Here is a 27,774-nt window from a genome sequence, read left to right on the forward strand (position 1 = left end):
TGTTTAGCAAAAATGTGTTTTTGTTTGAGCCAGAGACCTGGTGGGGTTTTTTTTTTTTTTTTTTTTTTTTGGTGTGTCCCCCATTTTGTCTCTTCATACATGCTGGCAGACGTTTTCTTTAGTTAGCTCATCTTTTGAACGGTTCATGTTGCCTTAGCTGTTTCATTGGTCCTTCTCCAGACAAGTATGCCATTCGTTTTATCCCACGAGAGAACGGCATCCACACCATCGACGTGAAGTTTAATGGCACGCACATCCCAGGCAGCCCGTTCCAGGTGAGAGTCGGGGAGCCAGGACAGGGCGGAGACGCCGGGCTTGTCACTGCTTACGGCGCTGGACTAGAGAGAGGAACTACAGGTAACAATTCCCGAACGTTTTCAGTTCTGGATATCAGTCATTTTGCCTGGAGTTTTGTTTCTTTTATTCAGTTTGTGGGGTCCGTGTGCTGATGACCCAAGACTTGGACGTGGGTTCCAGCTGCTAAAGAGAATTAAAATAATAAATGATACGTTTTTGGAGACGTGAGACAGCAGCCTAGATGTGTGCTCTCAAACATTTAACTTGGTCCAATTTACTGTAATTTTAAGATCAAGTCTGCACAGTTCTCCAAATAACATGTTCTTTACAAGTCATGGGGTAAAAACCAGCCTGCTGGAATTTCATTGCTTTTTGTGTAAGAAAATGACGTTATGTTGCTATCAAATAACCTTAAGCATCTCTTGTTAACCTTTACTGCATGTCTTGATAGACTTTGTATTCCACGTGTAAATTTGGTATCCTTATCGTTTTGCAAGGATTTAAGGATTAGGAATTCACATCTGGGTATCATGTTAGTGTAAAATCATTCATAGTCAGGGGTGGACACATCACAAATTCATTAGTTAGCACGCTGGATAAGAAAAATTCTAATCGTGTATAAAATGTTTGAACACTGCTTATTGCTTCACAATGATTTAAACACGTTAACTTTATCATCTATTCCACCCGAAGCAAAAGTATATATTTTTCTAACTGCTCTGGTCTAATTATAGTCACATTGTAGGCATTATCTGGCTCGGTAAACGGTGTATATGTGAAAGTTTTCATGCCTTGCCTAGTATTTGCCAGCCTGGTTGTGGCATTATTGTTCAGAATCCCTGCTCATGTACTTTACCCAGGCACCCAATCAGAGTTCACCATCAACACCAGCAAAGCAGGACCAGGCTCCCTGGCAGTGACTGTTGAAGGACCTTCGAAAGTGAAGCTCGAGTGCCAGGAGTGTCCTGAGGGCTTTAGAGTGCATTACACACCAATGGCTCCTGGAAATTATCTGATCAGCATCAAATACGGCGGCCCTAATCACATCACAGGAAGTCCTTTCAAGGCCAAAGTCACAGGTATGGACACATCAGTACCTCCAATTTCGTTATTTAATGAAAAATGATAATTAATTGGCTAGTGAGATTTGGATGGACAGCTCCCTGACCAGGAAGTAGTCCCCAGTGGCAAGAATCTTGGAGCGCGTTCTAGATGCGGTTCTCTGTATAGTTATGTGTTTGCTTTGTAGTGGAAATGACTTGCTTTAGTATATTACTTTGTTTACTTGGTATATTAGTTTATAATTAATATTTGAAGTTTGGGTAGTCTCCTACCACTGTTTTTTCGAGATGAGCTCTCAAGAGCAGCACAGTGCATCGTCGTTGTCATCCTCGTTGAGGATGCGTTGAATTAGTGTTTTCTGACTAACAGGATTGGTTCTGTGTTCAGTTTTCACACACTTGGGGCCGTACTGTACTGCTCACAGGGTTTGTTAAACCTTGATGGTCACTAAGGATTTGAGGACGTACAAAGAGGATTTCTCTTTTCACAGGCAGTGTGGTATTCGGAGGTGGTTCTCCAGTGCAGTTTCAGCTACACCTGTTAGCAGTTCATTATTTGTGAAGCACACGTCATTTTTCTCTCTCTTCAGGCTCCAGGCTTGTGAACGTGACCAATGCTAGCGAGACCTCCACACTGACGCTGGATCCTGCAGTCAGGGCGATCAGTGCCAACTCTTCCAATGCCATGCCCAGGACTGCCTCTGATGCCAGCAAAGTGACCAGTCGAGGTCCAGGTCTCAGCAAGGCCTACGTGGGCCAGAAAGCCAACTTCTCTGTGGACTGCAGCAAAGCAGGTGAGCAACAAAGCAGAGACATCCACGTGACTCTTTCGAATAGCTTTGCTCTAAAGGCATGTTGAATAATTGATGTGAATTTGTTCTGTATTTTGGGGCAGTACTTAATACAGAACCTGAAAGCTTTTCTTTTTTTTCTCCCCCCCCACACCGATGGCTAATCATTTATTAATCTGCACTTTACACTGTACCTCTTCTGGTTCCCAGAGCTTTATCTGGTTGTATTTACATGATGTCTTTAAAGATTCCTTGGAAGAATATCCAAAGTGTCTCTGGGTCCTTAAAAAGCTTTAATTTGTCTGAAGTCACATGGTCCTTGATTTTAGGCTTTCTAGGCTATTTTTAATCTGGGGTTCTTTTCCATCCTTTCCCTTTTTTTGGGGGGGGCAAGGATGTTGAACTAAAACTATTACAGGAACAGGGAAATGATTATTTTAGTATTTTAGATTATTTTATAATGATTTAGATTATTCATCTAAAAAAAGAATTAAGATTTCCAATATTTTGAAATGGGGATGTATCCTGTAACAAGGCAGAACAGATAAATGAACAGAAATACCTCATCTCCAGACCTGATTTGAAGACGGTGGTGTATGGTACCTGGTTGTTCAGATTATAACAAGATGGGAACAAGTTATAAAAGCAAACGGTGGTTCGACAAACTATTAGATGAGCGATTTCTACATTGCATTGTATTAGACTGCCGCCCCCCCCCCCGTTGCTTTTACCCTTATGTTTTAGTGCAGAAAATGGATTTTTGTATTGCACTTAAAGTAGCATTAAATCTTAAAGTATTGTTTTGTGTGTGTGCGTTAGGTAAGAACATGCTTCTGGTAGGAGTTCTCGGACCGCAGACCCCGTGCGATGAGATCATGGTGAAGCACATGGGCAGCATGCAGTACAACATCAGCTACGTCCTGAAGGAGCGCGGAAACTATGTTCTGGCGGTGAAGTGGGGCGAGGAACATATCCCGGGCTCGCCGTTCCATATTGCTGTGCCTTAAACCTGACACGAATTAACCATTATGGGAGCAACAGAAAACAGCCAAACCATCTACCACTTAATTACACCCCATATCAATGACTAACTTGCACTCGATTTTGTATTTTGTACATGTGATATGTGGACTGTTTAAGATCCTTTTGTGATTTGGTGTTTTTACCACTGAGTTTCTCCACAACTTCCAGGGGCACGAAACCAGATTTGGATTCAGGTGTCAGTTTGAAGAATCTCCATTCCTTTTGAAATCTTATTTACTACTGATGCTGTTTTTGTCTGTTTGACTCTCATTATATTTCCATTACTGTCATTATTTTTTGATTCTCGTACCTGCTGCATAACCTGGACTACTGTGATTTGTTTACATGTTCATGAATCAAACGAGGCTCCACAGATTCTCAGATTGAACCACTTCAACAGACTTTCCATTCTTTTCACTCACTCAAAGTAGTAGGTGCATCATAATCTAATCCAAACTGTCTTCAATTTAATCCAATAGCTGGGTAAGATGTGAATAGCAAAGTGATTTGGAAAGTGCATGAAGAATGCATGTAGTCCACCTTTTTTTTTCTTTTCTTTTTTTTTTCCTCTTTTGCAGCATTTGTACAATGTAATTTTAATTTTTTTTCCACAACCCATTTTTTTTTTCTTCATGTACACTCAGTGTTCTGTCTGACTTTCGTGGGTGGAGATTGGAGAGAATTCAGCTCTTAGCAGTTACAGTGACAAATTTACAAGGGGATTTTCATGTATGCTGGTATTTGTCTTATCTAACTAGTTTTGATAAGGTAATAGTGTCTCCTTTTTTTTTTTCCTTAATGTTTTAAAAGCAGAAAGGGCTATGCTATTATTGTTCTCATAGTCCAGGGTGCCTTAATGTGAAATGTACATGTGGAAATTTAAAACAAACTGGAATAAAGATTGAAGAGGGGGAGAAAAAAAGTTGTCTTGTGGTGCACAATGTGGTGTAAAATTGGTTACACAATAGCGTGATGTGATTAATCGAGCGACCTTAAACACTGCTCTTGTATCTACAGGCGACCAGCAACAATTTCTTGGGTGACTCTTAAAGCACCATGGTTTAGCGTGTAATGAATGTAGACTCCGATCAGCTTCAAATGAGAGGCTTTTCCAATTTCACATCAGCCTGCACGCATGCATTTTCAAATCTTCGCTCATTAATCATTTTAAGCTAGAAATTTCTTCTTCAGCTGGCAGGAACCCAAGGCTGGAGATATGACTTAAGCTTGTGTTCTCTTTGTGCTATGCTGTGCAAGGCTAAATATAGAAACCTTGGACTGTCCTGTGCCATGAGTCTGTTTCCCTGCAACACCCACCATGCAGTTATAAATTAAATTGCCATGTGCGGTACAAACCTTCCATTCAAGCAGATCTCCATTACTTATGTGCTTCCTGGTTGAAGTGTGCTATTTTCTGATCCACTTTAATCAGGAGCAGTTTTCATTTCCACTTATTTTGGAGTATTAAGACTTTCTTTCATGCTGCCTTTTTTATTTTTTTTATTTTATTTTTTTTTTTTATTTTTTTTTTTAAACCTGACATTAGGCTGTGGCCTTTACAGAAAGCCACTGCCACCATTTGGGCTAATGTAAGAACTGCATTTGCAAAAAAACCCAAATGGGAACTATTCTCCATGACTCCCAAACATTGTCACTTCTGTAGCTCTTTTGTGCAAAGGAACTGAATATGAACTAGCAGAGTCTCTATTGCTCCACTCCGGGTCAGCATGGATCTCCTTTTGTTTTTCTGTCAGCACTTTGTTGTTGCAGAGGATCAGACCTCTGATTGGTTGACCACAGGCGAAGCATGAATGACAAACTGCTCTTGGCTTTCCCTTTAACCAGAGTGAGAGTCTCAGGCCAGTGCACATTAACTCCAGCCTGAGAATGAGGACCTTACTAACAACCCAGCACCAAAACAGCTACCGGGAGCTGATCATGAAAGAGGCGTACACACGGCTCAACTGGAAGATGAAATATGGCAAGGACTATCCTATCAGATTCGCCTTGCGCAAATCCAAGACTGTGAATCCGACCACTGCCTCTAAAGTCACTTTTCCCCCTGTAGTAAAAGCTCCGGAGAAGAAGAAGGAAGCCCCAGTGCTACAGCCTGCTCTCAGTGAAGCTCCTCTGATGCGACCAGTCAGTCCTCAATCCAAAGAGATTCTTTATAATGGTTTATCCAAAGAAGGCAAAGGACGTGGCCAATACCTGAAGAGACGTGTACAGAAGATGCCTGAAGAAAGGTTTAACTACCCACTATTGTCCTCGTGGGAATACGGGTGGAGATTAGGTAATGAAGTCTTTGAGTTTGGTTTTGATGAAATGTAATTATTCTGTTTAAAAAAAAAAAAAAAAAATTCTAACTGCTTTCATTTGCAGAATTGTTAACTGTGTTGACAGGTAATTATGGACATGACTACAAATCACCAGATAATGGAAGATCGGCAGTTGTCAGGAGCACTTTCTATGCCAGGAATGGTATTTTTAATATCCCCTCTGCAACTGATCACCTTGGGTGACCAACTTTTCCAAAATGACCAGGATCACTCTGTTGCCACAGAAATAAATTTTCCACATAATTGCTACTAAATACCAAGAATTTGTACCTACTTATGCTGCGAAATGGTAAAAAAAAAAATTGGCTGGATTACATTTAAGTGTCTAAAATCTGTATTATATAACTATATTATAACAATACTTATTATTCTTGTTGAAGTTCTCTGTAATGAAATTTGATCTGTCATGTGGGGATTAAATTAATGGGAGGTGAAGGCAAGAACTTTGAGCACCAACCTACTGTTTCCAAGCAACCACTAAACAAAACACCTGAGTTGTGCTGGTTTATAATTAACATGCATCACCTTTTGAAATAAAAGCCCTGAGGTTGCCTTTCTTAGGGGGGGGGAACAGAGTAGTTAGAACTGTTTCACTTTAATAATCATGAACCTAAACAAACTGGTTCAACACGTGACCTACATGTTCACATGACATATGATTAGTTTTGAGTTAATGTATAGATAATGTATAATGTTTTAATTATAAAGAATAAAAGGTCTAGAGACTAATCTTGTCAACCTTTCCTCTGAGCTGCGTTTACAGTAATACACAGAGGAAAATGATCACTCACAGCCAAGGCCTAGGAAGAGGGAACAAGAGGAAAAAAAAAAAAAGTGAAAGGTGGTACTACTACAACTCTATCTATATATTATATTTTTATATATAATCTCTCTCTCTCAAAACTTATAGCACACACAACTACTGCTACAGCTGCATTGTAATAGTAAACACTTAATTTCCAAAGAAACTTAAGTATGCTCAATCCCAGATTCTTGAATGCTTCTATATTACATATTTAACTGAGACAGTATTTTATCAGCAAATTTGTTTCTAAAAGCACAACATGAATCAGTTATTCCTCCAGGATCAATACTTGGCCCACATTTATTCCTCTACTGTAGTTGTAGCTAGCCAGAAAGCTGTATCTATGTTGTTTTTGGAATGAGGGGAATGAAAATCCCTGTACCTCTTGTTCAGTGAGTCCAAACGCCTGTTTGAAGTCATACACATCTACCGACTCCGGTTTGACGGCCTGGATCATCGCCTTTCCGTGAAGAACGACCCTGTAGGAAACGTAGCGTGTGCATGGGATGTTACTCAAATACATTAGATGATGAACTTCAGAGACGTTTATTTCAGACGGTTAGCATACATGTTTAGATTGCATTAGTTTAAATTTTACTTGTGTAATGAGCCAGGTTTTATTAGCTTTAAATCCCAAATCTTTTATTGTATGTAATTCTCACTTCCTTGTTTTATTATTAATGTAATAAGATTCTTTATTATTTTTAAATGACAATTTAAAAAGTAACATTTATTATTATTATTATTATTATTATTATTATGAGTAACTCAAATGAAAACCTTAAGTATGACATAGAATTAAATCATTAAATCAAAACTTTTTTGATTTTTTTATTTGACTTTTTTTTTATTTTTATTTTTTTACTAGAGGGAACTTGATGATGCTTATCTGTTCGAACACTTAACAAGAAAAACATTTGTGACTCCTATTTGCATTAACCAAACTCACCCTTATTATTATTATCATCATCAATAGTAGTGGGAATAGTATCATCATCCAGCCGTCCATTTTCTGTACCACTTATCCTACACAGGGTCACAGGGAGCCTGGAGCCTAACTCAGGGGACACCCTGGACGGGGTGCCAACCCATCGCAGGGCACAATTCTGCATAGTAAGGACAATTTGGAAATGCCAATCAATATACAATGAATATCTTTGGACTGGGGGAGAAAACTGGAGTACCCGGAGGAAACCCCTGCAAGCGAGATTCAAACCCCTAACCCCGCAGGTGCAAGGCAAATGTGCTAACCACTAAGCCACTGTTTTATTATTATTATTATTATTATTATTATTATTATTATTATTATTATTATTAAATTGTGAACTGAATATATTGTCCTGAATTAATATGCTAAAATAATTAACACAGTCTCATGCTTACAAATTTGTCTCAGTCATAACTTCACTTATTCATCTTAAAGCATATTACTCAGAGTGAGGAAAGGACCCACTGATGAGTTATTTTTATGAGATTTTCTGTTTTATAAGTTGTTTTTTTTATGTCAGGTTCCAAATAATGGAACTGATGACAATGATTATATCAGAATATCAGCAGGATTTTTTTTATTTATTTGTCATATAAGGAAAAACTGGGGTCATCAAAACAAATGTCTGTAGGTTTCAATTATTTATTTATTTTTAAATTCCTGACCTGTCGTAAGCGCATTTCGTGGACTCTTTGACTGAAGTGTCCAGTTTATCATGCGTTAGCCACACGAAACTGCTGTCTGAGCGCAGGCGAATGTTACGCCATTCCTTCTTAGGGACGTAGCCACAGGCAGCGTTGAAGTCCCCCATGATGATGAAATTCTGTTGAAAAGAAATGTCAGGTGGGAGGACAGAGGTGAAACAGGAACTGAGCGTTGAACTGGAGGAGTAATCGGAGACCGTGTGTGTGTGTAACCAGTTGCATGGAATAAGTGATGAAAGATCAGTTACACTTGTTCAGAGGAAGGTATCTCTTATTTCAGCTTATGTGACCTCTAAACTCTACCGTCCAAACATCACGAAAAAAACAAAAATCAAGCCTTGTAGAATGAAGAATTTATATATATTTTCTACATTAAGGAGATTGATAGAGTAATAGTCTTTATAGATGTATATATTATGGATAACTGTAAACTGTACAGTATATAAAGTATATGCTTACTTTCCTAAAACATCCTAAAGTGCTGTATTCCTTTTATACCACATTTTTTTTATTTACTAAAGAAGGACATGTTCTTTTTATCCATAGTTAATTTAATTGTGGGAAAAATGTTAGTTCCTGCTACCGCTTACAGTATAGCAGCTATAAACATCCATTCCCTCATCTGCCTCTCGAAGTTAATAAGACAAAACAAACAAACAAATGTGCCAACACTGGAGACTCCTTTTGTAAATTTCAAATAAACTTCTTACAGAAAATCAACAATTACACAAGTCCTCTTGAACTAGTTGTTATCATAGAAACCATAATGTACTAGAATGAGTGCATTAATATAAACCTGTGATACTGTCAGAGCTGCTGTTATAGAAAATGAAACACCTTCTGACCAATCAGATTTGAGAATTCGAGAGGTGTATATAAAATGTATCATAAAGCATTGATGTACTTTACCTGTGATTGCCAGTGTTGAGAGACATTTTGGTAAACATCATACAGCTCATCTATTTCTTTAACTGCTGCTTCTGGAGGGGTGTGAATGGGTATGATGACAAAATCCTTGATTTCTATAATAATAATAATAAATTAAAAAATCCATGTTGCCAAATTTACGGCCATTCAAATTCATTCTAAATTTCAAAAAAGTTCAAAATTTTACAAGTAAAACGTTTGTATTGTGTTTGTTGCTGAGGGCAAGTGTCGTCTTCTCATTATACCTGTTATATATACCCAGTATGCTGAATGTGGTAAATTATGTAGTAGCCAGGTAGCAACATATTACCTGTTGTTATAACAATTATTATTTATTTTATTATTTTTTTAAAAGAAATTGTTAAGAACTGGGATTTGCATCCATCCATTTTCCATACTGCTTATCCTACACAGGGTCGCAGGAAGCCTGGAGCCTATCCCAGGGAACTCGTGGAGGACAGGGTTCCAACCCAATGTAGGGCACAATTGTGCACACACACTCACACACTCATTCGCACTACAGACAATTTGAAAATGCCAATCAGTCCTCAAAGCATGTCTCTGGACTGGGGAAGGAAACCTCGGAAGCACGGGGAGAACATGCAAACTCCATGCATAAGGGTGGAGGTGTGAGGCAAATGTGCCAACCACTAAGCCACCAACCCCCCCCTCGAAGATTTTATATTCCATATTAATGTTAATGTTGCATCCAACTGCACAACACATTGGTTACTAAACAGTGGAGGAACTCAGGGTTTGTTTTACCTGTAGTTGGTGATGAAAACCACACAACAAAAGGTTCTCTGGCAAAGGCATCAATGTCATCAGTCTGCGTGTCAGGATACTGATAAACCGACTTCACAGACACCAACTTCTGCCTGCGTGTAGAGGAAATAAGATTATCGAGTGTTCAGTAAAACATGTCACTAACCACATGTGCTGTAGGATAGTGAAAGCACCGTGAACGTTCTTTCTAAATAGTTTCTGGTTTGTGAATCCAAGTAGAAGGTACCTGTAGACAAAAGCATACTGCTCCTTGTATGATTTTCGCCCCAGCCTCTGACTGATGACGTAACCGTATTCATGCTTCTTTCCATTGTACTTCCTATGGATGCAATGAGTTGCTCAGTGACTACCACTTTACACCAGTTTTTCCTTTCTTTCTGCTACAGTATTTCATGTCCTTGTGGTACTCCATTGTATAAAGTACTACTTATGGGAAATAAGAGTAGTGTGATGTGAGAGTTTTATCACTGTATATTAATCTGTTTATTAGGGGTTCATGCAGACCTGTTTAGATGAGTCATCAGCCGAGGGAACGCCGTTCCCTTAGCATCTTTGATTTCCATGACGAGCATGATGTCACAGCGGGCGATACTCTGCAGTGTGAATAGTAATGGACAGTTATGGATGATGTCACATGCAGGAATAATTGTACTGTATGTAAGCTAAGTGGGGCGGTGAGCATGCTACCCCACAATTGGGCAACATCTAGAAAATCAGTGGTCACCAACCCTCTTACTTGAGATCTACCTTCCTGTAGGTTCGTTCATCCATCCATCTTCTACCACTTACTCCTTCTTCAGGGTCGAACATTTTAAACAATATTTAAGTCAAGAAAATGCTGAAGAGACATAAAGCAAATCTCACCTCCAGTATCACGTTCAGTACTTCAGGTTTAGAGATTTTGCTTTCTCCAAAGGATCTGATGTTGAAGGAGCAGATTTTGAGGCTTAGGGCTCCTCCGAGGCTCAGCAGGAGTAACACGGCGGGCTTCATTACTGTGAGAGAGGACACAGTAAATGAAAAGAACTGAAGCTGAAGTCTCCTTAGCTGGATACACTGTCACCACTTCCTCAGTGTTATTGCTTCCTCATCTGTACACTATAAAATCACCATTATTCATAGAAGAAGCCTTTGTTTATAGGAACTACTGTGTAAACTGCTATTATTCCCAGGGCCCGTATCTGGAGACAAATATAACACACATATCCTGTTTGTGTCTGTAAACAACTCCATATTAGGCAGTGAATAAGGAACATCAATTCGAATGTCCAACTCTGTGAGAAGTGAACAAGGACTACCGACTGTAAAAGATATCAATAATAACACATAAACCTCATTATGGAACAGTGAAGGGAAACTGTAATGCTACAGCATACAAAGACATCCTATACAGTTGTGTGCTTCAAACTTTGTGGTAACAGTTTGTGGAAGGTTCGCGTATACAGTATCTCACAAAAGTGAGTACACCCCTCACATTTTTGTAAATATTTGATTATATCTTTTCATGTGACAACACTGAAGAAATGACACTTTGTTACAATGTAAAGTAGTCAGTGTACAGTGTAACAGTGTAAATTTGCTGTCCCCTTTTACTCTTTGGACTGGAGAACACGATGGCTGTTTTGTCCAAAAACTATTTGAAATGTCGACCCGTTGGACCACAAAACACGATTGTGCTACTGTCCATCTCAGATGAGACCGAGCCCAGAGAAGTGGGCGGAGCTTCTGGACAGTATTGATGTATGGCTTCTGCTTTGCATAGTAAAGTCTTAATTTGCATCTGTGGATGCAGTGGCGAATGGTGTTTGCTGACAAAGGCTTACTGAAGTATTCCCGAGCCCATGTCAGGATATCCATTACAGACTCCTGACGGTTTTTAAGACAGTGACGTCTGAGGGATCGGAGATCACACGCATTCAGAAGTGGTTTTCGGTCTCGCACTTTACGCACTGAGATTTGACCGGATTCCATGACTCTTTTAATTATATTTGGCACTGTAGAAGGTGAAATGCCCAAAATCCTACTGATGTGTCTTTGTTGTTCTCAAAGTGTTGGATTATTCTCTGATGCATCTGTTGTCAGATTGCCGAGCCTCAACCCATCCTCGCTCTTGAAGGACTAGACCTTTTTTGGAGGCTCCTTATATACTATGATTAGATGACTCCCTCACCTGTTTCACATCACCTTCTTATTTCAACATGTCACGTCGCTATTAGTCCTAAATTGCCCCTGTCCCAACTTTTTTGGAACGTATTGCATGCATCAATTTCAAAATAAACGTTTCAAAAAACTATACAGTTGATTAGGGAAAATGTCAAATACATTGTCTTTATACGTTTTTGTTTAAATACAAGTCAAAGTACATTTACAAATTACTCCTCTTTGTTTTTATTAGCATTTTCCATACTGTTCCAACTTTTTTGGAATTGGGGTTGTAAGTGTAAACTAATAACTAAATAAATAATAAATACAAAATCACACATATGTAGTTTCCTTTAGTTCCTGACTTTTTTCAGACACCTTATAGAATAGTAATATAATATGAAACATGATGGGGAGTGCGATTATAGGAAAATAATCAACAACGAGGTGGTGTGATGTGGCCCGAAACAAAGTGGAGTTACTGTTACCACCCTGAAGTCAATTATTTTCCAATAACAGCACATCCTGAGGTGTTTTATTCCTCTTATACCACAAGAATTTTCCCAAGATGACCAATTTTCATTTATTAAACACTCCTGTTTTACATTTTATGTTGTGGACCGTAAGCCAAACAAGTTAGTTCCTGTTCTCACTTCCATTATAACAGTTATGAACAGTCGTTCAATCACCAGACTCTGTTTTTCTCTTCTGCTGAATCTTTAAAAGTATAGGCAAATCAGAGAAACCTTGTGAAGAAAGATGTCCTGTTCACACTGAAACCCACGCTGTGCACCTGCCAGACTTCTTTTTTTTTGTCGGCGTAAAAGTGACATCAGTCACTTCCCTATACTTCCCCTTTAAAGATCCGAGCAGGAATCCTAGTTCGTGCGTCCAACTGTGTGTTGCCAGATTGCTCTAAAACCCGCTGTTTTAATTGCCTTATATAACGGATTGCATTGATGTGGCTCAAACTCTGTACAGCATCCTATAAAAATAAAACCACATTCACAAGTTCAAAAGAAATCACATAAGTCATCTTTCTTTCATAAGTGAAAGAAAATCACATGAAAATAATCATGTAGGAAAAATAAACAAAATGTAAAAATAACATGATGAATTAGTTGTGTGGGGAAATAAAAACATGCACTACATGTGGAAAAATTTACACTGTTAAAATAAATGAATAATAGAAAATCACATTTGAAAACAAAAACATGCAGGGCATTTTACACAAATTTTACATAAAATCACATGTAATAAATAAATAAATTAATCATGTATAAACATCCATCCATCCGTCCATTTTCTATACCGCTTATCCTTCAGTGTTGCAGGGAACCTGGAGCCTATCCCAGGGAGCATCAGGAACATGGCGGGGTAAAAACCGGAGTACCCGGGTAGAACATGCAAACTCCACACACACACAGGGCAGCGGCAGGAATCGAACCCCTAACCCTGGCAGTGTGACGCTAACATACTAACCACTAAGCCACCGTGTGCCGACTGTATAAATATCAAATATGAAAATAAATTAATCATGAAAAATTCACATGAAAATAACAACACATACACTACATATGAGTTTTGTAAAAATCACGTGAAAAATGACGCATGAATAAGTGGAAAAACTAAAAAGTAAAATGAATGCAAATACATGTGTGAAAAAAATATTTTGGTGGGAAAAAATAACGTGAAATGAAATTAATTTTGAAAAATCCCATGAAAATATATGGAACATTTGTATAAAACAAAGAAACAAAAAACAAAAAAACAAACAAACAAAAAAAACACCACCAAATTAATCATAAAAAAAATCACGTGAGAATATACGAATGAAAAAAAATATACAAAATAAATGTAAACATCTGTAAAAGAAAATTAGAGGTGAAAATTAACGGATCATTAACAATCAGACGTAAAAACAAATAAATAATGAAAAAAGTGTCATATGAAAATAAAAACATGATCATTTTAAGGAAGTTATTTATTAGTGGTCTATTAGCATGAACGTGTAGGAAATGTAGGTTTAAATCAACCTGGCAACCTTGTACCGTCTGATCTTCTAGCCTCTCGTGAAGACAGAAGCTGAAGTGTGTAGATATAGATATATAGGTGTGTATGTGTGTGTAGTGGAAGAGGGGGAACATTCCGCTTTTGAAGAGAAACCCTGTCACACCTGGGAGACTGCTGAAGGTAGTATATTGTGTTTCAAATACGAAATGTTATGGAGATAAAACCGTGGAAGAACCGCGTTTTATTCTAAAATAAATAAACATCGCGTTTCTGTTTTTTGTTGTTGTTGTTGTTTTTTTAAAAAAAATCTGTTTATGCTAAACTGAACTGCGATAACGCTGAGGATATTCACTAAAACACTCCAGACACTCCGACTTACCTGAATGCGGTGTGTGTTTAACTCTAAGCTGCAGTGCTGTGTGTGTGTTTCTGTCTCTTCTTTTCAATTAAGACTCAAAGACACATTACAAATGCGCGTGCACAAGAACGCCATGTACAGTGGCCGAGGCTGCTGCAGTCACGTGACCTGCATGGACTTTGGGTTCTGCTCAGGTTTTAATCTGCACTCATCAACCTCAGCAATCTTTCACCTGTTTCTCTGTGCATTCATCTGCCCCCTGATGCTCCCTCCCCCCTCCCCAGACTGAAACCTGCTCCAGACTGTAGCTGTAACATGATGTTGAACTGATGCTGCTGTTAATCTGTCTGTCACAGGATCCTGCTGTATACAGAGGCAAAACAAACAAACAGTGGAATAAATATTTGATTCCTCTTTTTAATAGACATTACATTCTGAATAATGGAATTCAAACACCGATAAGTTCGGTAAGATATATGTTCCTTTTAAAATCACATATACAGTGCTGTGCAAAAGTCTTCGGCACCATATTTTTTCCGTTATACATTATATAGATTATTTCATACAGAGTTGTGTATTATTGAGACAGTAGCAAAAAAGTGTACTCCAATCATCCATAACATTAAATTAGCTGTGTATGAGTTGCATTGCTTATTAGATTTTGGTGTTTTGTGTTTGTTTATTGTTCAGTTGGGGGGGGGGACAGTGATGGTTAAGGCTCTGGGTTAATGATCAGAAGGTCAAGGGTTCAAACCCCAACACTGTCAAGCTCTGGGTTAATGATCAGAAGGTCAAGGGTTCAAGCCCCAGCACTGCCAAGCTGCCCTTGAGCAAGGCCCTTAACCCTCTCTGCTCCGGGGGCGCTGTATCATGTCTGACCCTGCACTCTGACCCCAACCTCCTAACATGCTGGGATATACGAAGAAGTAAAGAATTTCATTGTATATGTGTCCAATAAAGACATGGTTTTATGTTTTACTTTGTCATTTTTGTTTTTGCTGGCCATCTTGACCAGGACTCCCTGGTAGAAGAAATACTGTATCTCAATGAAACCTTTCTGGTTAAATAATTAAGAAATAATTAAAACCACTGACAGGTGAAGGGAAAAATTCAATTCAGTTTTATTTGTGTAGCGCTTTTAACAATGGACGTTGTCCCAAAGCAGCTTTACAGAAATATAGGCTGTAATAAATTCAGGATATAGATGTTAATCGTATGAATTTATCATTAATGAGCAAGCCAGAGGTAACTGTTGAAAAATGTTGCGCTGTCTTATCATTAAAGTTAAGGTGGGTTATGAGTTTATTACAGTTCTGCTGTTCATGTTATGAAACATTTCATTACTTTTTGTATTATGTATATATTTGATATACAGCAGTTAATTTCTGCACAATTGATCATAGGACATACAGCAATATCCAACATGCACAATACTGTAATCATAGACAGCAACTGAACATCATCACTGTAGCAGTGTTTCATTCGGTAGGAGGCTGCCTTGGCTGGCAGGATTCTTCTCGTAATGTTCTTTCGAGATAAAGATTATCCACTGTTCCTTATGTAATCCTATAATTCTGTAAACCTGATGAAGCACCAAGAAATGATTGGCTAGTGATAAACTGTGGAAACCACAACGCTGTGAAATTCAGCGCAGGCGCCATTTTATGAAATCTTGGCATGCACAAATGTTAGTAATGCTCCTTTTTGTTTTACAGGCGAACTGCGGTGATGGATCCAGACGTTGTGAACATGTTCATCATCGCTGGAGGCACCCTTGCAATCCCCATTTTAGCTTTCGTGGCTTCTTTTCTGCTTTGGCCTGCAGCGCTTTTCAAGATTTATTACTGGTGAGTGTGATGGAGATTCCTATATTTTTATTTTTTTTTACAGTTACATTTATATAGATAGACACTCAAAGCGTTTTACATAGTATGGGGGGTGGTCTCCTCAACTACCACTAGTGTGTAGCATCCACCTTGATGATGCGATGGCAGCCAATGGGAGAAGGGCTAATGGGAGAATTTTGCCAGGACACCAGGGTTTATTAGAAGTATGTAGCATCCACCTGGATGATGCCATGGCAGCCAATGGGAGAATTTTGCCAGGACACCAGGGTTTACTAGAAGTGTCCTGGGATTTTTAATGACCACAGAGTGTCAGGACCTCATCCGAAAGACATTACATTAATGGAGTGACCAGAGTGACTTACATATATCTAATTTATACAAGCTTAGTTAAGGGCTAAGGGCCTTGCTCAAGGGCCCAGCAGTGGTAGTTTAGTGGTGCTGGGATTTGAACTCATGACCTTTCAGTCAGAAGTCCAATGTCTTAACCATTGCCCAGGCTGTACTGTTTTTACAGTATAGTGTCCCCATGACTAGACTGGGGAATTAGGCCCCACACAGACCACAGGGTGAGCACCCCCTGCTGGCCTCACTAATACCACTTCCAGCAGCAACGGTAGATTTCCCCATGTCTCCCATCCAGAAACTCTGCTTAGCTTCAGTGGGATATCAGGTGAGAACTGCTGGGACATATGGAGTTGGCTGGGAGGGAGAGGTGACCAATGCTGACTGGTCAGGAGATGTTGATTTTTTTTGCCTAATATTTTATTTGTAGTTTGCTTAGACCCACTGAATGTTTTTCTTCTTGATAAAATTACATTATACCACAGCGCCGTTAAATGCTGATTGGTCAGGAGGTGTTGATTTAATTTTCTCTAACAGCTGCTCTGACCGTAGTTCCGTCTGCAAGACAAATCACAGGTTTATATTAATGTGTTATTGTTTCTATAGTAGCAACTAATTCATGTTTATTTAGCATTTATGCATTGAGTCTCTAGCACTAAAGAAAAAAGAGGCAAATGTTTGTGGACATTCAACAACATTAAATATAACCGTAAGCATTTCTTAATAAAAAAAAAAAAGGTTGGTGATGGAAGGTGTGTTATAAAACACTTAGTGAAAAAGTGCTATTACTCCAGTCCGCACCGGTCCGAGTCACACCACCCTGGCATTGATTATTTTATTAAGTGTTACATACCGCACCAGTGCACCAGTAATATTTTTAAGCCATTAGCCACTTATAATCTCACTGCACATAACATTCCCAGATCCCTTCTCTATCCTGTATAAATGATAAATGAGATTTCGTTTGTTCCCGTTTGCTGTCATGTGCCCTTTGCTCTTTCTCTAGCAGACTAGTGCTTGTCATGTCTAGTCGTTACTCTTCAAAATGAACTCTAAAATGCAAATTAACATCTTCTACAGACTGTACAATGCTGAGAGAACCTTGTATTTCACTTCACTCTCTTATCTTTTCATAAAGATCAGGGAAGGTACTTCTAATACTGCTTATCTTTGGCCTCATGGAAGAGAAGTGGGTGAAAGGTGATATAGTGAATGGTGACAAAGTGCTGTGTGGGATGAGAGAATTTTATGGAATAAGTATTTTTAAGGGCGAAGTATATATATACTATATGTCACACACACACACACACACACACACATTATATATATATATATATATATATATATATATATATATATATATATATATATATATATATATATATATATATATATATATATATATTCAGTTATTGAGGTTTGACACATTTAATTCAGGTGACCAGTAAAGCAGGCTAATAACTCCATAATAAATATAATAGCTTTTATAATGGTGGCTTGTGATTTCCACCAGTGTAGTAAGACCCCCTCAGTATGCTTCTTATACTGGGAACCCAGGGAACTACTGCTGCACTGTATAATAGAAATGCACATAACTTATTTATTATTAAACTACATCACATCCCTCCCATTCATTACATGTCTAGTTCCGTATATGGAAAAATGCATTCCTTATATAAACTGCAATCATTTTGTAACTGGCAAACTAGGTCACGCTAACTCTAGAATTCAAAATTAAAAATAAATACACATCTCCATCTTAAAATCGTTTATTTTCTTTTAAATAAGAATGGCTTGAGGTTTTTCAGTACACTGTTTAGATCTTATGATTTTTTTTTATTGAAGCAAAAAAATTATCCAACATGATCACCCATGTGAAAAACTATTTACACCCTTAAACTTAAAATCTGCTTGTGTCACTTTTAGCAGCAATAACTGCAACCAAACTGGTGATCAGTCTTTCACTTACTTCTAGGACTAGGACTTACTCCTATGCTTTGGATCATTGTCTTGCTGCGTAATCCAGTTGCGCTTGAGTTTCAATTTACGGACTGAAGACCGGACATTCTTCTTTAGGATTTTCTGGTAGAGAGCAAAACATGTTTCCGTCAATTATTGCAAGGTGCCCAGGCCCTGAAGCAGCAAAACATCCCCACACCATCACACTGCCACCACCATGCTTGACCATAGTTATGATGATCTTTTTGTGGAATTCTGTGTTTAGTTTATGTCAGATGTAACGAGACCCCTGACTTCCATACAGTTCCAATTTCGACTCGCCAGTTTACAGAACATTCTCCCAAAAGGTTTGAGGATCATCAAGGTGTGTTTTGCCAAAATTCAGACTAGCCTTAATGTTCTTCTGGGTTAGCATTTTCAGCTCGCCTCTCATCCATGGAAGCCTTTTTTGCCCAGTGTCTTTCTGATAGTGGAGTCATCATATATATATATATATATATATATATATATATATATATATATATATATATACTCTTAAACACATTATATTCTCCTGAGTGACTCCCCAATTGTACTTTTTTTTTTTTTTGTTCTTTTGATTAATGTAAATGTGATACATTATCCAAACAGTAAAATCACTGATCAACTCGTGCTAATCAAGGTCCAAATGGCAGACTATTTTAAGGACATTATAAAGTCCCTGTGGTTTTTGCTTAAATATTTCAGCTGAACATTTTGTAATGGGCACAGGGGATGATGTAATTACGCCTCTGCATTGCAAGCCACCACAACTCGTTCAGGAGTGGTGCGCTGCTACAAGGACAGTCGGTTTCTAAAACTGTTTTAGTCACGAATTAGTCCACCTCTCTTATTCTAATCTGACCTCTTGTATTTATTAACGTAACGTAAATAAGCCACAGGCCTTCTGTTTCTGGTGCACTTTTACCTAAAGAAGGAGCAGAACGATGAGTCTATTTTAACACTCTGTACTGCAGAATTGTTGTGCATGAACATTTGTTTGCACTATAAAGCAGTTTTGTGCCCTGACGCAGATGCAGCAAAGCGATGCGCATGTTATAATTTATATAATCTTATATAATGTATTCTGCTTATTTATAGAATACTTCAATACAAATATCAATACATCCTACTAGATAAAGCAAAATCCTGCTCTTCAACAGTCATCGTCAAGATCATGCTCAAAGAATATTTACATTTTTGTTTCCTACAATCATACAAACCAACCCCCCCCCGGACTCTGTGCAGGACACTTCATGGACCTCCACAGGGGCATTGTCATGCTGGAACAGGTTTGGGCTAGGTTGCTTAGAACCAATGAAGGGAGAAGTTTTAATGTTGCAGCAAACAAAGGCATCCTATATAATTGTGTGCTTCCACATTTGTGGCAACAATTTGGGGAAGGCTCACACATGGGTATGATGGTCAGGTGCTCACATACATTTGGCCTTTTTTGGCTTAACAAGCATTTTGTGTTGTTTCTATTTGACAGGTATTGGAGGAGGAGACTGGGGCTGCAGGTGGATTATGCAGAGCATGACGGATATCGCTTCTGTTACACACACCGTGGGAAGCCCGGCAGTCGGCCTTCTATACTTATGCTTCATGGCTTTTCTGCTCACAAAGACATGTGGCTGGCTGTGGTGAAGGTATGGGCTTCATCTCATCCTAATTATATCAGTAAATTGTCCTACTTTAACAAGTCTGTTAGTCCTTTACAGTATTGTGTTTGATTGGATGATGCAGACACTTGATTATGCAGATAATTATTTTCAGTTATGAAATGAAATTTAAAAAAAATATTGGTTGACAAGACACATTTTCATATTTGCAGTTCTTTCCAACCAATGTGCATCTGGTGTGTGTTGACATGCCTGGCCATGCGGGCACTACGCGCACTAGTGCAGTGGACTACTCCATTGAAGGCCAGGTCAAAAGGATACATCAGGTATTGTTTATTATCATTTCCAAATGTCCATGCACTCATGGTGACACGTTTCGGCTCTTCATAAGCACAGATAAAATTTCTTATCAGTGTGTAAAATACCTGTTAGAGACAGGAAAGTATATAATTGATTGGATGGATGCATTGTAATTCTCTCTTGAAAGATTCTGCATCAACGCACATCATAATCAGGCTTTAAACTTTTACATCGCACCACAACATTACCACACGTTTCTAATGAAAAATCAGTTCTACATATATTATGGGGATGGTTTGGATGTGATATTATATATTAAAAGCAGTGAGAAATATAATGTAGACTACAGAAAACAAAAACCCACAAGAATTGTTCCATGATCACATCATCACATCCTGGACCACATAAGGAATAAAACACTTTGGGCATGCTATTACACCATGTAGTAATATTGTACTTGGTGGCAAATTGTGCTATAAGAGTTGGGATGCGCTGTTATTGGGAAAGAATCAACTTTTGTGTGGTAAAAGGAATTTCACTTTGTGTCAGGCCTCATCACACTATATTCCATCATTGCTTGTTTTCATACAGTGAGTCAAATAAAAACCTTTATTTAAAAAATGTTGGGTTTTTTTTGCATAATATGTTTGTTGCAAATAGGTGTAAATTAAAAAAAAATGCATTTGTAAAATGTTACTTTTGTTGTTTTTAACAGATTTCTAAAATATGGTTTACAATCTGTTTTTCTACGTTATGTCACACTTTTAAGCTTTCTCCTTTTACTCACGCTCACGAAATGAACCACATTTTAGGACAGTGTGATTTAATCAGTAACGGAATACTGGATAAAACCTACTGGCTTTCCATTTAGTTATGTCTATATAAGTTGCTGCTTCTTATATCCTGCTAAAAACTTAAATCTCATTCATTTATTTACTGAGATTCAGTTTTGGGTTGTTTTGTTATGCTGGTCAGAGTGGCAGTGGATCATGGGAACACTGGGTGTGAGACGGGAATGCATCAGTCCATCATAGGGCGCTCTTAGCTCTGCTTCTATACTTCATTTGACCAGAAGTGTGCAATCACTGAGCGTTTTTTTTGTTTTGTTTTACTGGAACGTTAATATTATCCACTGAGGTTGCATCAGACAGAAACCACTGTGCAATATTAGTGTCTTGATTTTAGCTCCTTCTGACTGCTCACACTCATGTGCCTCTCCAAAATCCTGTGCTGAAAATAGATGCCCTTGTTGAGGCCTGAGGCTTTTTTTTCATCAGTGTGTCTGCGTCCTTGTATTACTCACAAACGCTTTGATGTCTGCGTCTTTCCACACTGAGTAAGCCTGTGTATGAGGAAGAGAAACTTTAACCAGCTGATTTAAAATGTATGTGTGAGCCTCACTTATAATGAATATTAAGATGGCCTGATGCAGTGTTAAGCACAATTCATACAAAATAAAATGAACTTTTGATTCCTGTGAATTTTTTTTTCGTCCCCTAATCTGATATTTTAACATATTAACCCACAGTTTGTGTGCAACTGTCTGAAATTGGAATTTGCTTGCATTTCTTACCTTTTGCTCTGTTTCTGCAGTTTGTGGAATGTGTTAAGCTGAATAAGAAGCCTTTTCACCTGGTGGGTACATCCATGGGTGGTTGTGTAGCTGGGGTTTATGCTGCTCGCTATCCATCTGATCTGTCCAGTCTCACACTGATCTGTCCTGCTGGTTAGTATCGCGTGATACCGACGCTGATCTGATACTGATAATGTTCTCACTTGCTCTGTTACATAAAACACAGACATGATGGCAGGATGTTGGAAGACCATCTGTATTGTGTTGGTTAACATTCAGCTGTTTTATTTGTACTTTTAACAATAGACAAAGCAGCTTTACAGAAATCTGGATGTAGACTTAGATCCCTAATGAACAAGCCAGAGGAGACAATGACGAGGAAAATCTCACCGAGACGACATGAGGAAGAAACAGACTCCAAAGGGAACCTGTTCTGGGTGTAAAAAACCATTACAGTATGCAGGTGTAGAAGAGAAAAGGAAAACAGTGCTAAGTGTGATGAATTGGCTGATATGTGTAATTTGATCTGATACCAGTGCAGCTTGTCAGGGAGATGGTTTGGTTTGATTGTCAGTATTGGATTGATGCATCCCTATACATCTGTGTTACAAAGTCTGACTGTGGATTATTATAAGAGCCTGTAAGAACACAGAAATGTGCCTCTCTTTTTTGTCACGTAGGTCTGAAATGCCCCAAGGAGAGTGAATTTGTGAGACGTTTGAGAGACTTGGAGAACAGCACAGATGTCCCAAGAATTCCTCTCATCCCCTCGACTCCAGAGGAAATGGAGGATATGCTGAAGCTTTGCTCTTTCGTGCGCTTTAAGATCCCTCATCAGGTCTCTTAATTTTACAGCCTATTTTAGGAATTCCAGGAAAATTATTTTATCTTGCACAAACAAGGGGTCTACTTCAGAATCATCTTGTTGAATGATAAGCAAATCCCAGGATCCCGGGACTAACAGCTTTATGCAGGGGTATGGAACTCATTTTAAGTAACGGGCCACATGACACTTAGTCCACTGTCAAAAAATTCCTTATAAATGTTTTCATTTATCTAAAAGGTGCTTTCTTATTGCACAAACCAATCGGAAAGGTAACACCTACAAAACACATGAGCAGACTGCAGTTCCACCCATCCATCAATTTCTTGGGCACAAGACAGGGGAGGGTGGCAGTCCATGCAGGGCTCAGTCACGCACATACACATTCACACACTACAGACAATTTGTAAATGCCAGTCAGTCAACAATTTTGGATTGGCTGTAGAAACGGGAGTACCCGGAGGAAACCCCAGAAGCACAGGGAGAACATGCAAACTCCACACACACAGGGCGGAGGCAGGATTTCAGGATTTGAACCATTCCCCCTTGAAATTGCATTATAAGTCATGAATCTACACAAGATAGGCCATAATACTGATGAGATTGCACATTTTTTTTTTTTTTACAAATAAAACAACATAATTGTGTACTAGTAATTATCCTGTTGCTGTGAAACTCCTACATACAGTAGTAGTTTTGGAAAGAGACATGTTCACAGCAACATTTTATTATTATTATTATTATTATTATTATTATTATTATTATTATATTATTTTTTTGCTTGTTAATGAAATTAGGTTTCTTGCTCTATTTTGCCCCCTAGTGGACCAACAAAGACTAGCTCTTTTTTAAATTTTCAATTCAATTATAGTCCACAAGACAATTTTAATTTACAACACAGATTAAAAATTAATTTGGTGGCCCAGATTACAACGTTTATCATGCTTGTGGGCCATCTGTTTAAATAAAGTTCTGTATTATTGACTGGAAATCTGTGAGTTGAAATTTACAAGCTTTATGTTGGGATTGTTTTCTGCTTCTTCTGTAAGGCCTTTTGGTTAAAAGTGTCTACAAAATGAATAAATGCAACGAAGGTCTCTTGAAAGCAACACGTTCAACATGTTCTAGAGTGTTTAGATGTCTCTTGCTCTAGGTCTTCTACTTCAGTTGTGACAATTCATAGGCTTAAATGTAGAATTGGGCAGAGTGGGTTCCTTCACATTCCCTTTAAAAAAAACCCCAAACATTCTTAATTAGAGCTGTGGCGGTCCAGATTTTTATAATATATATAAATGATATATTGTATAATAATAATAATAATAATAATAATAATAATAATAATAATAATAATATTCTTTTTTTAACAGATCCTTCAGGGATTGGTCAAAGTCCGTATTCCACACAACAACTTCTACCATGAGGGTGAGTTTCATTCTCTGAACTTTTGTACTGTACATGTCTCCTGTGTGCCTGCTTTAAGTTGATGTGTGGCTACCATTCTTCTCATTTTGTTTCAGTGTTCATGGAGTTAGTAGGAGAAAAATCCAGACACTGCCTGCATGACAACATGCACCTCATTTCAACACCACTTCAAGTCATTTGGGGGAAGCAAGATCAGGTAGGATTAGATCACAACGTCACAACATCCTGAACATCATGAAACAAATTTAAAGCAATAAACTTGAGTTGATCAGGGAAGACCTTACTGTATGTCTGTTACAGTCTGGGAAAATTCTCTTATACACAGTCAGGTCTGTTAATATGTGGACAGTTATAAGGCATTGTTATTTTGTCTGTCTCGAATATACCATAGTATATTGAATTTGAAATTAATTAAATGAAGACGTTCAGCTTTCATTTGAGGGTGTTAACATCCAAATCGGGTGAACGGTGTAGGAATTACAGCACTTTTTAAATGTGATTCCCTTTTTTAAGCGGCCAAAAGTAACTGGACAAACTAACATTATTATGAATTAAATTGTCATTTTGAACACTTGGTTGCAAATCCTTTGCAGTCAATGACTGCCTGAAGTCTTGAACCCATCACCAGACGCTGTGTTTCTTCCCTGGTGATGCGCTACCAGGTCTTCAGCTTGCAGCCATCTTCAGCTTGTTCTTGGGGCATTTTGTCTTCAGTTTTGTATTCAGCAAATGAAATGCTGCTCAATTGGATTCAGGTCCTGTGATCAACTTGGCTTTTGTAAGACATTCCACTTTACTGCCTTAAAAAAGCCTTGGGTTACTTTGGAAGTATGTTCATTTGCAGTGTAAAGAGCTGTCAAATGAGTTTTGAAGCATTTGGCTGAATCTGAGCAGATAGTATAGCCCTATACACTTCAGTGTTTCTTGGGAACCAGTCCCATTGGCAGCCACACATGCCCACGCCATAAGATGAGGTGGTGTGCTTCGGATCATGAGCAGTTCCTTCTCTTCCCATCATTCTGGTACAAGTTGATCTTTGTCTAATCTATCCGTAAGCTGTTCCAGAACTGTACAGGCTTTTTGCTAGATATTTTTGGCAAACTCTGCTTTGGTCATGTTTTTGAGGTTTATATCATAATGTTTTATATTTCATGGTAAACCCTCTGTATTTACCTTGGTCAAGTCTCTCTTGATTGTTGACTTTGACACAGATATGCACAGATACCTCCTGGAGGGTGTTCTTGATCTGGCCAACTGTTGTGAAAGGGTTTTTCTCTTTACCAGTGAAAGAATTCTTACCTCATCTACCACAGTTGTTTTCCATGGTCTTCCAGACCTGTTGGTGTTCCTGAGCTCACCATTGTGTTCGTTATTTTTAAGAATGTACCAAATAGTTGGTTTGGCCACACTTAATGTATCTCTCTGATGGGTTTCTTTAGATTTTTTTCGCTTGCTTCATTGGCAGCGACAACACTTTGGACTTCATATTGAGAGTTAACAGCAACAGATTGCAAATGGAAATAAAATAAATTGCACTTACACCTCTACTCTGCACTTTGCTTCTTCTGGAATTCAGTTAATGGATCTTGTATGGTAGCACTACTTGTATTGTTCTCTGCTTGATATATCACTTTGCTTGTATCTTTCTCATTTGTAAGTCGCTTTGGATAAAAACGTCTGCTAAGGGAATAAATGTAAATGCAAAATTTGTAATCATCTCTAGACATTTTTAACTCTGATACCCTTATGAAAGCTGAAGGTTTTGCACTTGTACGGAGCTTTTATACATGTAATTTCAACTCCAATATACTGTGGTAGACAGCTAAAATTACAATATCTTTGTCAATGCCCAAATATTTATGAACCTGACTGTATATACTGTATATGTAGTGTGTGAGCAGTCTTTGAGAAGCCAGTCAAGAGCACATGTTTCCCCTGAGGAAAGTACAGTATTTATTGTGTTATATTGGTTTTTTTACACGATTTGTTTTGTTGACTTTGATGCATGCTACACCCTCACTTCATTTTTAACTTCCTGGAAGTCTTTTTGTTTGTAGACTCATGGTAAAATACATACAAATGTAGAGGTACATGTTCCTTTTTCCTCATTAAAAAACTGTGGGGTGTGTAAACATTTGTACCCAAGCCACATCATTCTTGTACATGTCTGTTTTAACAAAGTGTTTTGGTATGATCATATATTGTTGTCATATGTCTGTGTGGATGTACTATGGTGCAGGTGCTAGATGTATCTGGTGCATCTTTGCTGGCTGATACTTTGCCCGGATGTCAGGTCGATCTGTTAGACAACTGTGGCCATTCTGTGGTGATGGAGCGTCCTCGGAAAACTGCTCATCTCATCATGGACTTCCTCACGCGCCAGCAGAATTGGGGAAGCGGTAGCAACAAAAAGCTCTCTTGAAACTACACTTATAATATAATTTGTAAGAAATTTGTAAATCTTAAGTGTATTTTTCTAGCAAACCCTCAGGGACAGATCACCAGGGTTAAATTCACTCTTGTACTATTTAAGACTTAGCAGAATTAGAATCAGAAGCACTGAAGATTTTACTGTGAACTGGAAAAAACACAGGCACTAACATTTTAATGACAGTTTCAGGTTTTACCAATTCAGAAAATGCTCACAAAAATACTATAATTACTTTTTAGAAGAAATGTCATGCATTCTTTTAGGTAATAGTGAAACACTGCATGTACTTGTGTGTACCTTGTGTTGCAAAGCACTTTTTCAAGACTTCATTGTATGAAACAGCATAAGGTTTTAATCTGTATGGTATTTCTTCTGTGTTAAAACCCACATATAGAAGCTAACACAAGTGCTGAAATATAATGGTGTATTATTCATTTCCATGTGAGATGCACTGCACTCCTACACAACATTGTTCTGAATACTTAGTAAAAGTACTGAAGCTGTAACCATAACACATTTCTAATACAAAAACAAAACTTTTTTTTTTTTTTACCCGTTATTTATACTGATAATGCCTGTTTACTAGGTACCTAGATTCAGTAACTACTTAAACACCTTCCATATTAATGTACCATACATGTAAAGTAAATTATGCATTTCTTGTGCATTTACTTAGTGTATTTACCAAGTAAACTAGGTTTGGGTTGAGGGATTTATAGTCGCACCAACAACAGTCTTATAGTTAGCTTGTATATGGTTCTACTGACAGAACGCTTCATTATAAATGATAAGCATCCCTAGATCTGAGCTCTGTCTTTCTGCACCTGTGGATCAGTGAACAGGTAAGTATGCGTCTCAGTCTGATCACTGTTCAAGCCTGCGTTCAGATGAGCCCAAAACTAAAAGGAACAATTTTGCTTTATGAGCACACATCTTTGTCAGTAATGGATGTGAACTGGAAGATAAATCCATCCTTGGTTTTGAGCTCTGACCGGGTATTATGTTGAATGTAGTATCGAAAGATCACATCAGTGCCCTTTGTTTTGGATTTTTAACTTTCCATTAACTCCACTAGAGGACTTGTGCTATACCATTAGAGATATCACCTTTTTATATTGTGATATGTAAAGGTGAATAAACATTTAAGATTTGTATTAGACCTTAAACTTTAGTTATTTTGTCTGAATAAATGTTTTAATTGAA

At 38.1% G+C, this 27,774-nt stretch overlaps 4 protein-coding genes across 9 annotated transcripts in view; 3 read left to right on the forward strand and 1 right to left on the reverse strand.

Annotated features, from left to right (window-relative positions):
- LOC108254750 (filamin-B) overlaps positions 1 to 4,094 on the forward strand; it is a 69,338-nt gene extending 65,244 nt beyond the window's left edge. For both annotated transcript variants that reach the window (XM_017450023.3, XM_053674134.1), the window contains 4 exons: positions 181 to 357; positions 1,158 to 1,376; positions 1,949 to 2,152; positions 2,969 to 4,094. In XM_017450023.3, coding sequence (XP_017305512.1) covers positions 181 to 357; positions 1,158 to 1,376; positions 1,949 to 2,152; positions 2,969 to 3,156 — 788 coding nt within the window. In that variant the 3' untranslated portion in view covers positions 3,157 to 4,094. The remainder of the gene's footprint in view (positions 1 to 180; positions 358 to 1,157; positions 1,377 to 1,948; positions 2,153 to 2,968) is intronic.
- Positions 266 to 14,396, reverse strand: LOC108254752 (deoxyribonuclease gamma). 2 transcript variants are annotated; one of them, XM_047149620.2, is made up of 9 exons: positions 14,256 to 14,396; positions 10,586 to 10,716; positions 10,226 to 10,314; positions 9,948 to 10,040; positions 9,701 to 9,813; positions 8,918 to 9,030; positions 7,970 to 8,127; positions 6,699 to 6,795; positions 266 to 480 (listed from the first exon to the last, which is right to left on the reverse strand). In XM_047149620.2, exons 2-9 carry the CDS (start codon positions 10,712 to 10,714, stop codon positions 421 to 423), a joined length of 852 nt encoding a protein of 283 aa, XP_047005576.1. In that variant the 5' UTR covers positions 10,715 to 10,716; positions 14,256 to 14,396; the 3' UTR covers positions 266 to 420. The 2 variants fall into 2 exon arrangements, with proteins under 2 accessions (XP_047005576.1, XP_017305517.1); XM_017450028.3 differs by lacking the exon at positions 266 to 480 and adding an exon at positions 6,088 to 6,311.
- atp6v1fnb (ATP6V1F neighbor) lies at positions 4,737 to 6,240 on the forward strand. Its single transcript, XM_017450030.3, has 2 exons — positions 4,737 to 5,465; positions 5,576 to 6,240. Exons 1-2 carry the CDS (start codon positions 5,060 to 5,062, stop codon positions 5,692 to 5,694), a joined length of 525 nt encoding a protein of 174 aa, XP_017305519.1. The 5' UTR covers positions 4,737 to 5,059; the 3' UTR covers positions 5,695 to 6,240.
- abhd6a (abhydrolase domain containing 6, acylglycerol lipase a) lies at positions 13,742 to 27,774 on the forward strand. Of its 4 annotated transcripts, XM_017450024.3 has the most exons (11): positions 13,742 to 14,056; positions 14,328 to 14,428; positions 14,591 to 14,701; positions 15,950 to 16,081; positions 19,893 to 20,049; positions 20,235 to 20,348; positions 21,916 to 22,048; positions 22,576 to 22,733; positions 24,086 to 24,140; positions 24,236 to 24,336; positions 26,380 to 27,774. In XM_017450024.3, the coding sequence occupies exons 4-11, from the start codon at positions 15,963 to 15,965 to the stop codon at positions 26,560 to 26,562; spliced, it is 1,020 nt and encodes a 339-aa protein (XP_017305513.1). In that variant the 5' UTR covers positions 13,742 to 14,056; positions 14,328 to 14,428; positions 14,591 to 14,701; positions 15,950 to 15,962; the 3' UTR covers positions 26,563 to 27,774. The 4 variants fall into 4 exon arrangements, with proteins under 4 accessions (XP_017305513.1, XP_017305514.1, XP_047005575.1 ...); XM_017450025.3 differs by lacking the exon at positions 14,328 to 14,428 and having other exon boundaries at positions 14,519 to 14,701; XM_047149619.2 differs by lacking the exon at positions 14,328 to 14,428.

Source organism: Ictalurus punctatus, chromosome 21 (genome assembly GCF_001660625.3).
Source record: "Ictalurus punctatus breed USDA103 chromosome 21, Coco_2.0, whole genome shotgun sequence".
Classification (NCBI taxonomy): Eukaryota; Metazoa; Chordata; class Actinopteri; order Siluriformes; family Ictaluridae; genus Ictalurus; species Ictalurus punctatus.

Bases quoted from the DNA above. Each gene is read 5' to 3' on its own strand.
- atp6v1fnb (XM_017450030.3), top strand. From the start codon at position 5,060: ATGAGGACCTTACTAACAACCCAGCACCAAAACAGCTACCGGGAGCTG. The intron at 5,466-5,575 runs GTAATGAAGTCT...CTGTGTTGACAG, and splicing joins GGAATACGGGTGGAGATTAG to GTAATTATGGACATGACTAC.
- LOC108254752 (XM_017450028.3), bottom strand. From the start codon at position 10,714: ATGAAGCCCGCCGTGTTACTCCTGCTGAGCCTCGGAGGAGCCCTAAGC. The intron at 10,041-10,225 runs GTCTGCATGAAC...TTGCATCCATAG, and splicing joins CTGATGACTCATCTAAACAG to GAAGTACAATGGAAAGAAGC. The intron at 6,312-6,698 runs GTACAGGGATTT...CCCTCTTCCTAG, and splicing joins TTGGACTCACTGAACAAGAG to GCCTTGGCTGTGAGTGATCA.
- abhd6a (XM_017450024.3), top strand. From the start codon at position 15,963: ATGGATCCAGACGTTGTGAACATGTTCATCATCGCTGGAGGCACCCTT. The intron at 20,349-21,915 runs GTATTGTTTATT...CTGTTTCTGCAG, and splicing joins AGGTCAAAAGGATACATCAG to TTTGTGGAATGTGTTAAGCT. The intron at 22,049-22,575 runs GTTAGTATCGCG...TTTGTCACGTAG, and splicing joins CACACTGATCTGTCCTGCTG to GTCTGAAATGCCCCAAGGAG.